Source organism: Grus americana, chromosome 1 (genome assembly GCF_028858705.1).
Source record: "Grus americana isolate bGruAme1 chromosome 1, bGruAme1.mat, whole genome shotgun sequence".
NCBI lineage: Eukaryota > Metazoa > Chordata > Aves > Gruiformes > Gruidae > Grus > Grus americana.
In genome coordinates, this window is record NC_072852.1 from 68,099,775 (window position 1) to 68,119,796 (window position 20,022).

General features: G+C 44.1%; 1 protein-coding gene across 4 annotated transcripts in view; it reads left to right on the forward strand.

The window, feature by feature from the left end:
• Positions 1-870: 870 nt before the first annotated feature.
• Positions 871-20,022, forward strand: part of IQSEC3 (IQ motif and Sec7 domain ArfGEF 3) — a 107,304-nt gene continuing 88,152 nt past the window's right edge. For all 4 annotated transcript variants that reach the window (XM_054815499.1, XM_054815526.1, XM_054815505.1 and 1 more), the window contains exon 1: positions 871-1,412. In XM_054815499.1, coding sequence (XP_054671474.1) covers positions 949-1,412 — 464 coding nt within the window. In that variant the 5' untranslated portion in view covers positions 871-948. The remainder of the gene's footprint in view (positions 1,413-20,022) is intronic.

Here is a 20,022-nt window from a genome sequence, read left to right on the forward strand (position 1 = left end):
ACACCCCCCAGCAAAACTCCACAGTAAGTCCTAGTTTTCTTCCTAAGAACCTAAAGGGCACGAAAGACTCAAAGTGAGTGACAAACTTGCAGGGAAGCAGTGGATTCCTCTAACTTCCATTTTCCTCGGTAACTCCTTCCCTCGGGTTCAGATTTAGTCTTGCCTTCTGCATGCTAACACGGTAGAGCAAAAAATAGGACCGTTATCAACAGGGCAGCCAAATACGGCCACAATTATTCGAGTGACTTTGAAAAAAAAAAAAAAAAAATCACTAAGTCACGGTGGGAAAAAAAAGAACAGCAACACCCAGAAGTGCCATTCAGGGAGGAGCTAAGAACGCGTGTTGGAGAGGCTGCGAAGGGCTCCGCAAGGGGCACGGCCGGGCCCCGCAGGCGCTGCCCGCTCCCGCCGCGGGCTCCCCTCAGCACCGGCCGCTCCGCAGTCGAACGAGGCGGCACCACCCGGGCGTGGCCGGACCGGAGCCCGCCGCCTCGCTGAGGCGGGCGTGGGGGACCGGCGACGGGACACCGCCACGCCAGGTTTCCTCTCAGAGACACCTGCGGACCCCAGCACCGGGACGGGACCCCTGCCCCTCTGCCCCCGGCCCCCTCCCGCGCCTGCGCGGCCCGGTCGGGGGGCGGGGTCTCTGCGGCGGATCCCGCCCCGCTCCCCCTCCCCCGGCCTCGCCGTGCGTGGCGTGCGGGGGCAGGGGCAGGCGCGCGAGCCGCGTCGCCTCCTCTCCCGCGTGCGCGCGCGGCATGTGAGCGAGCGGCCGTTGGTTGCGAGTGCCCACGCGAGCGGCCGTTGGTCGCGCGGGTGCGTGCGCGCGAACGCGCGCGCGCGTGTGTGTGTGTGCGCGTGGGGCGGCGAGGCGCCTCCCCGCAGCCCGCGCCGCTCTCGCCGGAGCGCCGGCGGCCGGGCAGGGGGGCCCGGGCCGGCAGCCGGGGCATGGAGAGCCTGCTGGAGAACCCGGTGCGCGCCGTCCTCTACCTGAAGGAGCTCACCGCCATCGTGCAGAACCAGCAGAGCCTCATCCACACCCAGCGCCAGCGCATCGACGAGCTGGAGCGGCGGCTGGACGAGCTGAGCACCGAGAACCGCAACCTCCGCGGGCAGCAGCCGGCCCCCGCCGAGCCGCCGGCGGCCCCAGCGCCGCCCCAGGGCCCCCCGCCCGAGCAGCCCCCGCCGCCGCCGGGCCAGCCCGACTCGCTTCAGCACCACCAACAGCTCCCGGCGCAGCAGCCGCCGGCGGCGGGCAAGCAGGCACCGGCGGGCCCCGGCGGCAGCGGCCGGGCTCCCGGCCACCAGCACCCCGCGGAGAAGGACGGCAGGGAGAAGGTCTGCTGCGCCGCTCTGCTCCAGCACAAGACCCCCCAGGCCATCGGCAAAGGCGTCCTGAGCCGGAGACCGGAGTAAGTGAGAAGTGGGAAAGGGGGCGGGCAGGGGTGGCGGTGGGGGAACAGAAGCGTAACGGGCTCTTTCCGGGCCCAGATCCAAGAGGGAACTGGGTTATACCCCCTGCAGCCTTGCACAGAGAGAAGCAGTGTGTGGGTGGGTGGGGAATCCCTCCCTCGATGCATTCTCGGGGAGAGCAGGCAGAGTGCAAAGAGGAGCCAGGATGCTGCTTCCAAGAGGCGTTTGCCTCCTAGTTCACTGCTTTTATTTTTATGTACAAGTGTCCGTGGCCCATTTGAACCCACTCGGGCTGCGCACCTGCGGTGCTCACACACAGCACCGTGCCCTCATCATCTGTCACAAATAAGTCTTTGATCAGAGATGAGTGCGGTTTAGCCCAGGCAGGGAGAAGCTTTGCAAAGGACAGCAGCATTGTGGCAGCTTCTGTTTGCCTTAAGTCACCGGTATCTGTCAAAGAAAACATCATCCCTGGAATGAGCGGGGATTTTCCTGCCCTCATGGATGTAAAGGGTCTAGGGTATGCATTATATTGCACATGATGTATATATGTTCATATATACATACAGATGCTGTACATATGTTTGACATTTAGGATGCTTATCGCACTTGTGTGTGGGTTGTCTGTCTTTTTTTTTTTTTTTTTTTGTGAGTGGCACCTGACGCTGATCCAGCTCTTCAAAAGGACAAAGTATTTTTTGCTGGTCTTTCCTCTTCAGTGAAGAAAGCATGACTACTAGAACTGAATACTGATAATGGTCTATGTGTATGCATGTATAGTAAACAAGGATGAGCATTCCAGCACTATAGGTAGTGGAAGAGGCTACTACTGAAGAGTCACATTTTCGTGGATTATATATCCAGTATATGCCATCAGTTCACCAGCTGGTAATTACAGCTGCACTCAGTATTGTAATTTCCTTTGTTTAGGCACTTTGAAAGCAGGAGGATGTTTTCTGGTTGAATGCCAGAGTTAGTGAAGTTAGGAAGAGAAGGAGCATAGTTTCTGATGTGGCTTCTTTTATGTAAGAAACAAGCTAATGTAAGTAGTAAAACTAGATTGGAATTTCTTTCCTAGAACAACTCATTGTTTTGGTTATAGTAGTGTCAAAACAAATGAAGTACACAGCACACTGTATAGCCCAAAACATTTTCCTTGTCTCTTTTAACACTTTAAATAAAAGGAATCCTTCTCCCTCATGTTTGTTTTGAATATACAAGCATAGCTACAACATGGAGCTGGATTTTCAGGTGATGTAAGTAGAGTTACACCACTTCATAACAGCTAAGCATCTATGACGTGATTCAATGAAAATCAATGGAGAAATTACTATTGAAAGAAATGCTATTAAAGGAATATGTACGGTCAAGGCACACTTGAATCCCGAAAGGCAGATCCATACTTCTAAAATACTGCACTGTAAGACTCAATTTTGCAATCACAACTTAAAGGAAGTGAGTGGGCTACTCAGCGTATTAATACAGGTAGTAAGCATTTGCAGGATCTGGCCCTTATTCATCATGCAATAGATGGAGTTTTAAAAATACATAGGGCCAGATCCTGAACTCATGCCAATTGGTGTAAAGCCAGAATAGCATAGTTTAAGTCACTGAAGTCAAAACGGTAAGAAGCCCATATAAAAATGCATAATCAACCTCATTGTTTTTTCAAGTGAATCCCTGCAGTGAAGGCTCTGTTAGAAACATCGTATCGGCAAGGGCTTTCCTTTCTTCTGAACAGAGTTTCTAACATACGTCATTACACGGATTGAAGAATCAATTTCTATGCATAAGTCTAAACACCTCCTTCTTATCTGAGCTTGTTTTTTGTGGTGGGGTTTGATTGGGGAAAGAATTGTAGATTTTTTTTCTTCATACCAAAATGCACAAAGAGAAGTGCATTAAGAACACAGCTGATTGTTGCTATATCATACGATAATCTTTGTATTTCAGATGGATGGATGGATGGATGGATAGATGGATGGATGGATCTAGCCTTTTTGTAGAAAGTCGGGGCTGCTGCTGGGGATAACAGAGCAATCTCTGCAGCGCTCTTCACTCAGGGAGATTAAAATAGACTGCTTCTGTTTCCTTCTATAGCTTAGGCAAACCAAAATCTTTGTATAGAAAAGGAAATATGAGAGATACAAACCAGTCTACATTTTTCACTCCTGCAGTTTCTTTTTTTCCCCCACTGATTGTATATACTGGGTTTCATCCTCTCTCATCTCTGACTGTTAGAAGGAAATCAAAGAGACTGCAAAATCTAACTTAAAGGCAACTTGGATGGAGGGGGGGAATCTTTCACCACCTATTGAAAGCATGCCCAATATTCCTTGTGATCCAGCTGGCCAACCTGAAAGCTGTATTTTTGCTTTTGTGCGACAGCAAAATACCTGCACAGATTAGGTATCTGCACTCTTTTCCTTCCTCCCCAAACTGGAACATATTTTTCCCTCTATTTTAAATCCTGAAATTCAATGTTATCTAATTTTTTTTCTCTTAGCCAAGAGCATAGGAACTGACTGTTCACTACAGAAAATGGCCACTCTAAACAGAACAGAAATTATATTTTAGCATGTCAGGATGCGGTGGCTGAAAGCAAGGGTTAAAGCAACACCCAGGCAGTGCCTGGCTGTCACTGCCCAGTAATGGAATTTCCTCTGCCTCTCACAAAACAGGAGGTTCTGGCAGCATGTTTAAGTGTGCTTGTACTGGCCCTTCTCACCTCAGACACAGCCCGGGGATTTTGCTCGTTTTGAGTCAGGATTGAGGTTTTTTTGCAGCCCAAGTCACCTCACACCCTGGATAGAAGTGAAGACCTGAGCTTTTGGACACATGTGACTTTTCATGTCAACTGGGGCAGTCTTCTGTAAGGGTCTTGGAAGAAAAAGGAACTGAAGCATCTGTATTATTTTAAAGAAAAGTTCAGTCTTGTTTTCATTGTTCACTTTTTAAAAAATGGATAAGTTTTCTTTTTTTAAAGGCCTTTAAAAAAAAACCACCAACAACAAAACCCTACATTTTAAAAGGGAATAAACCCAAGCCCATCTCTAGAAACAGAAGAGTTCCTGAATTATGCAGAGGCCCACTAATTGTTGCAGCATGTCGTTGTGTGAGAAAGGTAGCACTGAGCTTACCTATGAAAGGAGAGGCAAGGAAAAAGATTTTTGCAGAGATTCTCAGGAAGAATTAGGCTGATTATTATTCCGCGGCATCTGTCTCTTTCTACCTTAGGAGTCTATTGCATAAGCGCCTCACAGCTTTAAAAACAAAAAAATAAGGTCATTCGTCATGGAATGTTTTGCTTCAAAAATACAGGTTGCCAAATTAGCATAGCTTAGATCACCCTGACTATGCAGCCTCTTGTCTTAAGGGACCATCCCAAAGTATCATCAAATCTTGTGAGTATAAATTTTCCTTCCTTTCTTTATCAGAATACTACCTTCTTTGCCAATCCTCAGTACCCTTCATTGAGTATCAGGGAAATGCCACAGGGTTGAATTTAGCAGATTAAGTCTAAATGGGCCAAATCCTGCTGGTTTTTATCAGTGAAACTCTCAGTAGGAGCTCTGCCTATGGAAGGACTTCTGATTTTGAGCCTATGCATTAGCTGGAAAACACACTTTGATGAATACAATTAGAATAATAGCTAATAATCTGTTATAGTTCCTTCCATCAAAAGACATGGGTGCAATTTACAAACATGCTGCATTAAAGTGGCATTAAAGTCTTCTTTTAACTGTGTCACCAACAGTGAAAACAATGCATAGAAACAGTATTTTCTAGCATGACATAAAGAATCTAAGTACTGCCTTTAAATTATTAGCCTGTGTTTGCTCTACAAGATATCTGCTCATGCAAAACAAACTCTTAGAACTCTTAGAAGAAATTTTCTAAAATCACATTTTCCCAGAGGTCTTTAAAGTTCATTTGGTTTTGCATTGGGCTGAAAACCATTTTATTTTATTTTATTTTATTTTATTTTATTTTATTTTATTTTATTTATTTTATTTTATTTTGGTTTCGGATAGTATTTTTTATCTTAGTAAAGAGGCAAAGTTTTAAAAGACAATGTTAGAGTCACTTAGTTGCTCTTGTGGTCTGAGGCTGTTTTGCTATATTTTTGTTTAATTTCAAAAGCTCAATTATGTAACTTTAAAATGAAGATATTGCATATGCAGAGGTGCTGTTTTCCATAATTTTTCTTTTTAACTATGCATTAATGTTCTATTCTATGGATTATCTCCAGGGTAAAAGCATTAGACAAAATCCCACTGATTTCAATGGATACTAACAATAACTGTAAATATTATTGCTTACTATTAACGTATTTTGCTATATTTGCGCATTGCACCAGCATGAGAAAAAAAAAAAAGAAGAAAACAGATGAGAACAACTCTGAATGGCTTGTGTACCCCAGATACCTATTCCTTTCACTTTGGGTGCACAAGGAATGCCACATTTGCCCTCTGCTTTCATTCTTTCAGATTCAGATTTTCCCCAGCCTATTTCAGGGTTTAACTCCCTTGAGCTTTCACACACCAGAAATAGTTGCATTGGTGCTGCCCTGGGTTCTGCAAATTCCTGCTAGCAATGTACCGTTTCAGCATAAAAAATTATTTGGAGTAGAGTGCTGTAAGCTGGTTTCAAATGACAGAGGTCTGCATTGGCATAGCTACACAGGTGCTAAAGCCCTGCTTAGATGATTTTGAAATAAAGAGCATAATGAATGGAAAAACAGAAAGTAGACTCTCTGTGACTACGTCCCAAAGATACATCCGTACTGGTTTTGTTCACATTGTAATCAGCCTAAGACATACTTTATGACATGAAGACACATGTGTTGTATCTACATCAGGGCCTGTAAAATCCCAGGCAAAGGAATATGGAATTAATGATTCACAACAATATTTAAGAAATAACAGATGAAGTGAGAGAAGAAAAAGGTCTCAGCATAGGAAGGGTTCAGGATGAAGTTCTAGGTATAAAATTGCTCAGTAAAGACAGCATGAGGAATTCCACCCACAGGGATAGCACCTCAATATGATGCTGTATATAGTCCTGGCCAGAGCAACACAGTGTCAAGGCTGAAAACACTATTGTAGGAAATCTCATTGGCAGGATGGGAGCCTCAGGAGGTAATAACAAGGAAGGAATCTGTGTGAAATACTGCCTAGCGGTGCTTTGGACAGATACTACCTGTGTATCTGTGTCCTGAGCCCAGTTAGACCAGTACTTAGAGTAACAAAGACTCTGACTAATCTTTTAACAACAAGGGCTGAAAGCAACAGGGAAAAAGGTGAATTTTTTAATGCTTAAATGAGGAGGGATGCAAATGCATTATTTTTTTTTTTGATAAGATGGTGATATTTTTATGTCACTCAGCTATACATTCTGTTGCAGCCAGGCTGCTCTTCTCTGGTGGCAGGGATACCTTTCTTCCATATGCTTTGTATTGGCCCCTTTGGTGTCACTTCCTAGGCACGTCCAAGCTAAGGCTCTATGAGAGGAATTTAGGAGCAATGGGCTCACGTGGCAACACTGTTAGCATTCAAAAGAATTCATGCATGGCTGTTTGGAAGAGGTATAAATGGAAAAGTGTCCCAAATGAATAGATATTAACAATGCCCTTGAGAATTCCTGCTGGGGACTCAGTGCCAGGTGACTCTTGGACTGGCTGCCGCGTTGTTTGCAGCATGTACAGTGTGGAAGGACACCTGTTGTTCTGAGATTGCAACAAGCAACTGATACTTCCACGTCTTTCATAAAATGATGCGCACACAGGAATATACAATCTAAGCATGGTTCATACAGTTTATGCACGCAGCAAGTGGCTACTTATATGAGGCATAGACTGTACACGTTCCCACCTACACCATACTTGAAATTATTTGCACTTTTAGTCAGGGTAAGCCAGAGAAATCTAGCCTTGAGATCTCTTCTGGTCCTTAGATGGTGCCAGACCAGAGCCTGTCACCTAGAAGTCTGGTTATGGCTTCTACCTACTCATTCAAAAAAAAATGTTCAAGTGAGAAAATGAAGTACACTTGTGCAAGCAAAAATACCTCTACACAAACAGATCTATTAGATTGTAGAAATTTCCCATTTTTATTTTTTTCCCTTTTGCCTTGGAATGCAAATAGAAAGAATAAAAAAGAGCTACTGTCTCTCTACCCTAATCTTTCTGTACATAGGGTTTATTCATCTTCTGCTTTCCTGTTATTTTCCCTATAAATGCCTTGCTAGGTTGCTTGTTTTCTCCTTTCTTTTCTAGTTCAGCAGTGGTTTATTTCTCTTTTTCCATTCTTGGTTATGAAACCTTTTGTTGTTTCTCCCTTAGGAAAACATTATTGAAAGCCAGAAATATTCCTCTGTTTAACAGATGGAAAATATTTCATTTGTTTTAAAATTACCTGGAGCCTTTGATCATTACTTGGTCCACATTCCATGGAACTATATAAGAGCAAATAAGGAAACAAGAAGAGAGTCATTTATGAAGACAGAGCCTGAAATGTGATCATTTTCCCTTTCTTTTTCATACTTTTTAAAAAAAATATATATATACATTTTTCCCTCAAAGAGGTGTATCTTGAAACAAACTAGTAATATTCTTGTATTCATCTATTCTGGAGTTTGTTATTTCATTTAGCTAAGCCCTAGGTGAGAAAATGAGTCTCGACTATTGGATTTGTTCTGCCCAATGACTCTGTTTAAGATCTCTTAGAGCATTGGACTAACAGTCTTAAGATCAAAGTTTAATTCCTCCTAAATGTAATTTTAACAGACTTGTGATGCTGGACACTCCCTTTCATCTCTGTGTTTTAAGATCTGTAGCAAAGTAGTTGGAGATCTATTGTTACAGGTAAGAGTGAGCAGATGGATCAGGAATGGTCCTTTTTATAAATTTCAGCACAGGAAGCAACATAAAGCTCCCGTCATTACTTGCAATGCGTACTGCAAGACAATATGTGTGTTTGCACATAGAAGAGAGAATATATTTGCATAAGCATTTGTCTACATTAAGTGTCTAAGAGCAAAGTTGAAACAGCACATAGTTTCTGTGCTTTTTACATATAGAAAAGCAAATTGTCTGCTGGAGGAAATCAGTGCATCTATACTGACATCAATACAAGCCATGACAATTTACATCACCTGAGGATCTTTACCAGATATTGTGTATCTGTCCTCACACACAAATACACCTACATCCACTAGTGTGAATCATAGAATTATAGAATGGTTTGGGTTGGAATGGACCTTAAAGATCATCTACTTCCAACCCTCCTGCCATGGACAAGGACACCCTCCACTAGACCAGGTTGCCCAAAGCCCCATCCAACCTGGCCTTGAACACTTCCAGGGATGGGGCATCCACAGCCTCTCTGGGCAATGTGTTCCAGTGCCTCACCACACTCACAGTAAACAATTTCTTTCTAATAGCTAATCTAAATCTACTGTTCTTCATTTTAAAGCCATTACCCCTTGTCCTATCACTCCATGCCTTTGTAAACAGTCCCTCTTCAGCTTTCTTGTAGGCTCCCTTTAGGTTCTGGAAGGCTGCAATAAGGTGTCCCCAGAGCCTTCTCTTCTCCAGGCTGAACAATCCCAAGTCTCTCAGCCTGTCTTCATAGGAGAGGTGCTCCAGCCCTCTGATCATCTTTGTGGTGCTCCTCTGGACTCTCTCCAACAGCTCCATATCCTTCTTATGTTGGGGGCCCCAGTACTCCAGGTGGGGTCTCACAAGAGCAGAGGGGGAGAATCACCTCCCTTGACCTGCTGGTCACACTTCTTTTGATGCAGCCCAGCATACAATTGGCTTTCTGGGCTGCAGGTGCACATTGCTGGGTCATGTTGAGCTTTTCATCAACACCCCCAAGTCCTCCTCCTCAGGGCTGTTTTCAGTCCATTCACTGCCCAGCCTGTAGTTGTGCTTGGAATTGCCCTGACCCATGTACAGGACCTTGCTCTTGGCCTTGTTGAACTTCCTATGGTTCACACGGGCCCACCTCTCCAGCCTGTCAAGGTCCCTCTGGACGGCATCCCTTCCCTCCAGCGTGTTGACTGCACCACACAGCTTGGTGTCATCAGCAAACTTGATGAGGGTGTGCTCCATCCCACTGTCCATGTTGCTGACAAAGATGTTAAACAGTGCCAGTCCCAATAGTGACCCCTGAGGAACGCCACTCATCAGTGGGCTCCACTTGGACATTGAGCTGTTGACTGCAACTCTTGAGTGCGACCATCAAGCCAATTCCTTGTCAACCGAGTGGTCCATCCATCAAATCCATGTCTCTCCAATTTAGAGACAAGGATGTCATGCGGGACAGTGTCAAATGCTTTGCACAAGTCCAAGTAGATGACGTCAGATGCTATTCCCTTATCCACCAACTCAAACGAGTGTTGACAATAGCAATGGATAGCAACTCATCACAGAAATAACAGTGAACAATGAGAAAATCATTAAGCAACATTCTGATTCTTCATATAATAGGTTTGTAATGTTTTCTTATGGTATTTTAATATAAGGTGGTAGGAGTTTTGTTGCTGCAGGGTTATAAAGATATATTTGCTCTGTTTGATAATGTTTTGTCTTTTCTCTACCCTGTGCAAGCACTTTCAGTCTGCTTCTCACACAGGTATTATTTTTATTGCTTTTGCTAAGATTATGCTTATTGATCAGCTGTTATTTTCATGTGCTCTGAAGTTGCACTTTCTGAGGGGGATAGAAGGAGATCAATATTTTCCATGATTAGTCACATCTAAGAGGGGACATTTTGGTGAATTTGAAGTGAATTTGAATAGGAAATTAAAAATGGCAAACCTTATCCTTCCTGCCCTGTTTTAGCTGAAAACAAGGGGGTCTGTGAGCTGCAGAGCTAATGAAGCTTGGCCTCCAGAAGATTTGTGTCACAGTTACATTTTCTGATGCCTAACAAGACATGAGTTCTGATCTAAGCTTCTCCTGGTGTTGAGGCTTTTATAACATCTCTCCCCGACATGGAGACTTCTGTGTGGAGTAATGGCTTCAGTTCACTTGGCAGTCTTTCCCTCAGTGGAGAACCTACAAAGTTCTCTCTGTTACACCCCGCCAGCTATTTTCATGGAGCTCATAAGAGCTTAGTATCTCTGAGATCACTGTTACTCATTCAAACTTGGTTGAAGCTCACAGTGGGATCTGCAGTTACAAAGTAGGAGCCAACACAGACACACACACAGACACACATGCATAGAAGGAAAAAGGAAAAGATTATATGGTCACAGAAAGCGTATTTTGCTTAGGAACCCAGGTAATAAAGACCAAGTCCTAGATAATTTTTTGATTTAGCTCACCCGTACATCAAAATGGCTGAACAGTCCACTCCTAATCTGGGACCCTTTCTTGGAGCTGTTGTTCTGTGTGTAATAGCCTCTTAAAAGTCTTGGAATATTAAAGTTATAAAGTATTGGGAAATTACTGTAGGAATTTAGGGGGCACCTAGGTGGAGGTTTACCTTTGGCACATGGAGTCTGTTGCTCCTCCTGGCTTTGCACATGAAGATGGTGGATCATCTTAATCCACCTGCCAACATTTGCATGGGCATGGGCTGCTGCTGAGGCAGTTACTCCTAGAGAGGTTAATTTATATTTGCTGAAACAGATGCTAAAGCATCTATGTCATTCTCAAGAGTAGTAGAAAATTGACACCAAAATTTTTATAGATTTTAAGGAGGCTTGGGATTTTCTTCAGGTTTTCTGTACTTTGGATGTTTGGTCAAATTCTGGCCTTTCTATTAAAATTCAGGACCTGGCTGTCAATCTGTTTGTCTCTGAAATGTCCATTTCCAGGCAGTCCTTCAGTGCACTGGTTTGCTCTGACAGCACCTCCTTCAGACTCAGTGTCCAGCACCTTGGTGTTGCTGTGCCGGGGCGGGCACTGCCTGCATAGAACATCCTTGGATCTGCCTCCCGGGGCAACATGGTTTTGACCCTGAGGTTCTTAATGGACTTTATACATGATAGCATGTTCCAAAAGAGAGGGTATCTCTCCAGATTTATAGAAATTATTACCTTTCTTTCTACTTTAGTTATGGAACCAAGTTCAGACCTGTTTTTCCTTGCTTTTGTCCTTCTGTGAGAAATACTGTTTCTGCCTCTGTTGGGCTGTTCCAGGAAAAGTTTCAGCTCTACAGTCAGTTCAGAATTCTCACAAATGTCCTTGTCTTTCATTTGCTGTTTTTTAATTTGCAAATCCATTCCCAGTAGGACACCAGTAAATTGCCCATGTCTGCCTAGGTACTCACATGGCCCCCTTCACCATAGTAACTGAGTATCTGGATTTGTCCTGAGGGCCCATGCTGATATCCATGCACACTGGACCACTAACTTTGATCTGAACTAGCAAAGAATCTGAGAAATCTCCTCCCTTTTCTCTGAGCATTCCCTGGTTCTCATGCCAAAGACCTCTCTTCAAGCAGTTTTATTCTATAATGTTTTGTGCCAATGAATTTATATCCAGTCAAACTCCTGATGTAGATAGACTGTATGGCTCTGATCAGTAATTTGTGCTATTTTACAACCAAGCTAACTCTAAGAGCCAGATTCTGTTACCACTTAATTGTAAATCTGAGTGGCTGAACTCACTTGACTAAGTGGCTTCGAATTTGAAGAGACGTGAGATTAACACTCATATATAACTTCTGATGTTACGGATCTTCTTGAACTGACTTCTGTCCCACCACTGGAGCTAGTTAGTTTGACTTAGCTATTAGCCTATTAGATTCTGTGCATGCTTGCCATGGCGATCACTTGGGATGGCACAGCCAACTGCTGTAATGTTTCCCCCAAGAATTCTTTATTACTCATTTGGGAAAATACTGATCTGCATGTTAGCTGCAGCAACATCCGCTGCTGGTCCCTTGTTTCTGCCAAGAAAGGAGTGAATTTCTCATCTTTGTCAAGCTGAATATTGACTTTACTAGACATGGTCTGACTGGAACTATTATACCACCTTTATCACCTCATTTACTGTGACTCTTACACAGCCAAGCAGCTAGGGAATACCAGATTGTATCATTGATGGATGAAAAGCATTGGCAAAGAGTTTCAGTCTCAGACGTTTAAGGTATTTAGCCTCCCAAAGGTGAAAGAAAGAATCTGCTCATTTTTAAGGGAGGGGTCAGGCTTCTGCCAAACTCCATTTGCTTTCAGCAAGTTATTTTACAGATAGGCAGAAGAAAGGAAATACTAATGACAGGGGAAGAGGGGAAGAAGAGGATGAGAGGCATCTACAGTGTGTCTCTACTCTCTGCTAAGGGCAACCTTCAGGCTGGTTTTATGTCTATACTAACTTGGTCTTCAAATCCCAAGCCTTAAAGCATGGCTGGATTGTTGCCTCAGGACTACATTCCAGCAGTGCGCACATCTGCATGCTCTCCAAAGCCTCTGCAGCGGTTGTAAGATACTTCTGGTTTCTGCAAAGATTGTCTGTGCAGGGAGATACAAGTTGGTGGAAGAGTGGACAGCGGTGGGGAGGAGTTACAAGGGGAAGGGGAAAGGCCCCAGTGGAAACTATAGAATGCAGGAGGGCCAGGAGCTCCATAACCTTATCCTTGCAGAGGCTGTTAAGTTTTTGAATGCTTGATTCATTTACGTGTGTGACTGTAATGATGCTTCAGTGTAGCTGGGGGGAGGGGAAGGAATGACAGGGGTTTATGTTCTATTTTTATGAAGCCTCTTACTCAGGAGAAATTAATAGTGAACAGCACACACTGAACATTATCCTTAACAGATACAGACTGGTTGAAGCCACCTCCCCAGTAGGCAACTCCTGCGCTTAAGGAAGGAGCCCACTGCTGTATGCCCAGAGTGTATGTAACTAGTTCTCATCACTGTGGGATGGGAGGTTTATCAGATCTCATAAAGCAATGCAGTTTAACCTGGTCGGGCAGCATCTGGGAGATCTCCAAGAAATGCCCAGAGTGCTAGGAGAGGCAGATAGCATCATTTTCAGGATGTCTCTGTCTGGCATCAGGACCTCTTTTTTCAGAGTAGATGTTGGGAACCTCGACCCTTGACCCATGTCCCTTCTCAGGATATACACACACGCAGAGCAAAGGTGTTATCCCTGTTCACATGCTGGTGTAAATTTGTCATCATGTTCCTCTCACTGTTTTGCTTAATTGACAACAGGCCCCATTCTTCATTGTCTTCCTCTTGTGAAGTGATTTTCTTTTGTGACATGGGTTTGAGATGCTAGCAAATCCTCACTTGAACAATTTACATCCCACTACCTGAAACACAAATGATAAAATTACTTATAAAGCACAAGGAATCAGGGCCATTATTCACTGCAGTTTTTTACAAGGCTTCATTGAAGGCTGCTATGGCCAAGTCTCATATCTCACACCAGAAACAGCTGCATTTCAGAGCTGAGCACATATACACAGTAATGTTATGTTTTCTATATACCATTTCTTCTGCATTACTCTTTATCAGTAGACCCTTCCATGCTTACAAAGGTAGTCCTCATTTTACAGAAGGGGATAAAGACATGGAAAATGCTTTGCTTGAGTTCACCCAGCAAGTCAAAGCTGAGAGTAAAACCTGTGTCCCAGGGCTCTGATCTGTCAAGTAGGCTACAGTGCCTTGAAAGAAAGAGACAAACAGGACAAGAAGTGTTAAATGTTACGAGGTCACTTCTGTGGCATAAATAACATTGCTCTAAATCCTGAAATCTGATTCACTCTCTGGGCACCTTGATATCAGGAGGAGTTTTGACTAATTAAAGATCTATAACTTGGCCAAAAATCCTTAACAGCCATTCATGATTGGTATCAGTTATGTACACTAGAAACAGAGAGCAGTGGAGGCTGGAGGTAAAATTGAATATTGAATTTGAGGAGGAATTGAGACACATGGTTTTAGGTTGGCTGGGCTGTGAACGTGTATTGTATGCAAGTCCAGCAAGGTTTACAAAAGCAGCTAGTCCAGCAAGAAAATGTGTCGAAGTAAAAATGTGGTATAAATGTGTCAGAGTAAAAAAGTGCAAGAAACCACACACACATATGCTGAAGCGTGTTTTGTTTCTTGTAGCAATGAACCACTTATGAGTTGCACAGAATGATGAAGGGAGGGGATGGTAAGAGAAGGTAGGTTAAGAGTCCGTAGTCTTTGCTGTTTCAGTCTGGTTTGATGGGAGAAAGCTCAGCAAGCACATGGAAGACACCAAAAATATTCCTGTTGTGGAAGCAAAAGGAAAAGCCTCCCACAGAGGTAGGCACTGCATGTGAGCTAGGGAAGTGGAAAATAATTATCACATCTGTGCATGTGAATAAGTTGACAGAGTACCTTCTCCAAAAACTACTGCCTAGCAAGACGCAGTTTCTTCATCCCACAGCTTTATTTTCCCTCCCCCTGTTCTCCTATTAAATACAGAGCCATACCGGGGTCTGCTGCCTCCATCCCCGACTCCCCGACACAATCACAGCAGTACATGCAATCACCAAGTCATGCAGAGAGTCTTAAAGCCTTGTTCTGTCAGATTTTTCCTGCCTCACCCAAGGAGAACTCTTGCATGACTTACATGTGTGACTTAATGGATTCTGGGCTGAGGTTTTAATTTCCAGTAACAAGAGCCTTTGCGTTCCCCCATCCCTCTTGTTTGTGGTACAGGGCTTGATGGTAACAATGTTTCTTTAGCTCAAACTGATTAACTGTTACCTGGGGACATCACTTTGATAGGGATGCTCCATCCTGCCTGGTTTTTCATTTAGTATTGGGGCAGCGTTTTACAAACCTGAAGGGTGCTTGTTGGTACACTCTTGTGCATGTATGAGAGGGGGGCACACTCTGGCAATTCTTATGCAACTAGAATACGTTTCCTACAGTCAAGGGGTGCATTCAGTATAGACCTAGGCTGCATTTGGTAATGACTGAGATGGCAAGGGAGATCTGGAACAAGGGCAAGAATGCCTTCAGGATGTGAATGTGCCTTGGATGTTTCTGGAATTCCTTTCTCTTACTAGCAAGGAGCTAGTTATGTTGGTTACTTTTTCCTCTCAGCTTGTATTGTAGGAGTATACTGATTTCCTCAATTTGAAAGAACTCAGCACCTCACAGGATGAGGACCTCACTCTCCTTTATCTTCCAGCTCTATTTTTTATTTCTCCATTCTGGTTTTATTTGCTGCTGGTTTGAATTCCCTGAGGTGAACACTAACCAGAGGCACAATTAGTAACTGTTCCCTTGGGATCCAGTATGGCACTAGTTGGAGATATGTCACAAAAAATAGCTAAAATATGACAAATTTAATGACATTTCTCTATTAGTACTCCTTTTATTAAGGTCATGAAGAAAAGTTAGGACTTGAGTGGCTCCTGATAGCACAGTGGCATTTGCGAAGATAGCAAGAATGAAACTGGCCTTCAGGAAAAGAGCTTGGAGCCCCTCTCCAAACTTCACTGGCTCTTTCCAGACAGCATCTCCTGTCTGGAAGGACATCCAGACTTAATATCTTTACTTAGCTTGCCTCGTTCCTCTTTCTCACTGGCAGTTACACCCTCTCTTTCCCCCAAAACCTCCATTCTACAACTCTGCTGCGAGAGTAGTGTAGGTAGCAGCTACACCACAATGGCAGCATACGAATACAGCGTTGCTGAGAACAAGGCTGTGATGAAGGTTTCTGTTGCTGGATTCCCAGATAGCTGTTGGAAGGACGAGGAGCATGGCATGTCTGCATGTACTGAACAGTGAATGGGTAGGGTGAAGTGGCATGTGAATGATACACCTGTATCCCCATGAGAATATGTTTTCCTTTCCCTCTAGATATACATCTTTGTGTGAAGTGAAGTCTGAAGGAATGAGGGATTCAAAAGTATATAAACATACATATTCGCTCACAACTGGCTAGGTGAACAGTCTAAGTGAGATGTGCTTTATGTCACATATATCCAGTTTTTACATCTGGTGACTTATATGGGTTTCAGGAACCCACTGAATTAACAAAATCATCAATAAGGAAAGATGGAAGGGAAGATTTGCCCAATGGTTTTTCAAAATAACTTACATTTAATTGTTTTGTTTAGTGGTGTGGTGATGACCACAGAAAAAAATCAGCTCTTTTGACCTGTGTTTGGTGCTTCAAAGAGTAAGTGACCACATTCTGAACCTGGGTGACGTGGTTCAGCCCCAGCCGGCAGCCGGGTGCCACGCGCCGCTCGCTCCCCCCTCCCCCGGCGGGCTGGGGAGGAGAACGGAAAAACAACGGCAAAGGCTCGGGGTTGGGGTAAGGGCAGGTTACTGGGACAGCAAGGGAGAGGGGAACAGTCAACAACAGCACTGGTAACAGATATTCACAGTGGGTGACAACAGAGAACAATTTACCGATCCGACCGACCGGACGCTCAGCCCGTCCCGGAGCCACGCCGAACCCGCCCCTGCCCGACCAGCCCCCTTTTATGGTGAGCGTGACGTCACGTGGTATGGAATAGCGAACCCACCCCTGCCCGACCAGCCCCCTTTTATGGTGAGCGTGATGTCACACGGTATGGAATAGCGAACCCGCCCCTGCCCGCCCAGCCCCCTTTTATGGTGAGCGTGATGTCACACGGTATGGAATAGCGAACCCACCCCTGCCCGACCAGCCCCTTTTATGGTGAGCGTGATGTCACACGGTATGGAATAGCGAACCCGCCCCTGCCCGCCCAGCCCCCTTTTATGGTGAGCGTGATGTCACCGGTCACACGGTATGGAATAGCCCCCGGCCAGCTCGGGTCACCTGTCCTGGCTCCTGGTGAAATTAACTCTGTCCTTGCCAGAACCAGGACACTGGGACTAAGAAAGCTCCAGAGATAGTTTAGAAGAAGGTCTGAGTAAGGAAAAAACAAAAGAAAGAACTAAGTAGAGGCTTCTAAGCAAGAGAAAGTTGAGCTTGGGAAACTTCTGATAGTGTGCAAAAAAACCACAGGTGGGAGTGCTCAGCAGGCAAGCAAAATACTGACTGTCTACCTGTTACCCAGTTCCTGCTATACATTGAAGCAAAGAGCCATAGTTGCATATACTACTAAAATCAAGTGTAGCTTTGTTCAGTATCAACCATTAGACCACAGTCCATGGAACTAAAAGATGTATCAATCTTTCTTGCTGCTCCATTTCTGAGCTGTTGTAGCAGACAGTGTGGCAGGTGCCGTAAGATCATCAGCAGTCACAGCTTTGTTGTGACACAGCCTTTAGAGATGTATTTATTGATACTAACACTGTAACAGGGGACGCTCCTATTTAAACTGAAACCATACATTTTGTCTACTACCACTACCCTCTGCTAGGTGGGGAGAGTTCTGATGGGAAGAAGTCTGTAGAGTGGCTATCATGCCAGTAGGCTGCTATGGGTCTACCTTAAGATAAACTAGAGTGAGCTTAGTGACATTTGGCTACCCTTTATGTGGGTATTTCCCCAGGTGAAAAACCCAAGTTGGCTCAGCAGAGCTGCAGTGCAAATCCAGAACTGCATTTGTGAGGTAGGAGTTGCTGGGTGGAATTGAGATGAATGCGAGAGGTTTGCATTTTGAGGAAGAGACATGGAGAACTGGAGGAAGTGATGCTGCAGGACTCAGACGAAGGCTGAGTGTTGTGCAACGGACTAGCAAATGCTGCACGTGGTGAGACAGGTGAAGGGGCAAGACTGAGATAGCATGGAAAAGAGTAAGACAGGATTCTAATACATCAGCAGAGCTGCATGGACAATCCACGCTGCAACAACAAGTGATAACATAGACAGCTTTCTGCATCAGCAGCAGAGCTATGTGGATGAATAGGTCTGGGCTAGCAGGGTTTGGGTGTACTGGCAGCTGCATGGGTGCTCAGAACTAAGCTAGTGGACATACTGCAGGTGAGGATAAACTGCAGAGCTGCACAAAAGAAGCCTGCCTGTGCTCTGCTTGGCACCAAGCAGTTGCTATTAATCTTTCGCTTCCCCAAGCACTCATATTCATACAAATTATTCAGAAAAAAAGTTCCTCAAATGCAGCAGAAAAGGCTCTTTAGCTTCATATTTATGAACTTAGATAAAAGAGAACTTGATATGAATCTGGAAAAGTGACATCTCAATTTTATCCTGCCCATCATGATGATGAGTGTAAGTGCACGATGATTACTTGCTACTGACCCTTTCCTTTCCCTCATCCTTTGTAAAGTTCTATTTCTCAGGGAACTCCTTTTCACTGAATAGTTCAGGTTGTTCTTTGTCCTTTCAGCCTTGTGATTTCCACTAGCACCAAGCCAGAAATCGCTTAATTTGCTAATAGGTATTCTAGTTAATAATAGCAAGTCCATCCACTGAGGATATTTCTGGCCTGCTTTGCAAGACAGGAATGCTGTTTTAATGGCACAATGCTGGCACACAAGTGCGAATGCTTGCACCCATTTGTGTAGCTGCATGTTGCACACAGTCTATGCACCCTTGAGAACTTGTGATGCCCCACATTGCTCACCAAACCATAATTACAATGGTGGAAAGAGCGTAACAATTCTATAGATAGCTGAAGATCTCCTGGGTAGAAAGACTTGCTGAATTTCCATGGCACAGGATTTCTGGGTATGCGTTCATTGGCTGTTTGGGGATTTGACTATAAAGAATCCAAACCAATTTGCTCAATCAGGCTTTTGATGTTGTTGTTTTAATTATTAATTACATAAGCATGGTTTTCAAGAAAAGATAGATCAAGCCATCTCCCAAACAGCATTCAAACCAGTTTCCAAAACAGATTTTCTACAGAATGAACTATAGATCTAAACAAGAAAATTACTCACATATTTTGTCTGTTCCCAATGTCTTCTAGATGCTTAGCGTTTAATTTCTGTTTACCTTGGCATTAATGGAGAGTAACCATTGAAAGCAATGAAACCAATCCAGTGGAAGCCCACAGCCATGAGCAGGGCATAAGTGAGGAGAGAGCAGGGGCCCTTGGAGTTTTAATGGGCCCACAGGCAACAGATGCAGATTTAATTAAACTTTTAGTAGCTGGATTGAACAGTTAATAGGGAAGGCTGTTTCAGCCTTGGTAGAAATACAGGCTGCATTGCTAACTAAAAAAATATCTTGAATAAGCAAACAAGAAGAAGGGTAGCACTGTAGTCAACAGTGGCTGTTGTCTGTAAGAGAACAATTGGCTGTAGTAATGGACATGGCATGGGTCCCAATGCCACAGCAGCTGTTCTGTGCACTGCTGCATATCTCAAAGTTCATGCCCATCCTGGTTCTATCATGAGTGAGACAAAGATACATCAAGAAACATTTTTTTCTTTTAATTTGCCTTTTTTAGGCCCAACAGAATTTTATTTTCCAAACACTCAAAGCATGAAGTCTTCATTCCCCTATTTCCTCCTTTTTATTGAATTCAGTCAAGGATATTGGAGAATCACAAATAGGAATGCCATGTGAAGCCAACGCTGACAGTACTGCTTTCCTTCCACACTCCAGTATTTAAGTACAAAAAAAACCTCAAAGAAAATCATCACCATCATCATCACCCTCCCAAAATGGAATAAAAGTTACCCTACCTTTATCCCTCATTCCTTACTTCTTCCGTGACACGCACTGTCAAGACCAAAAGCCCCACAATCCTTTCAGTA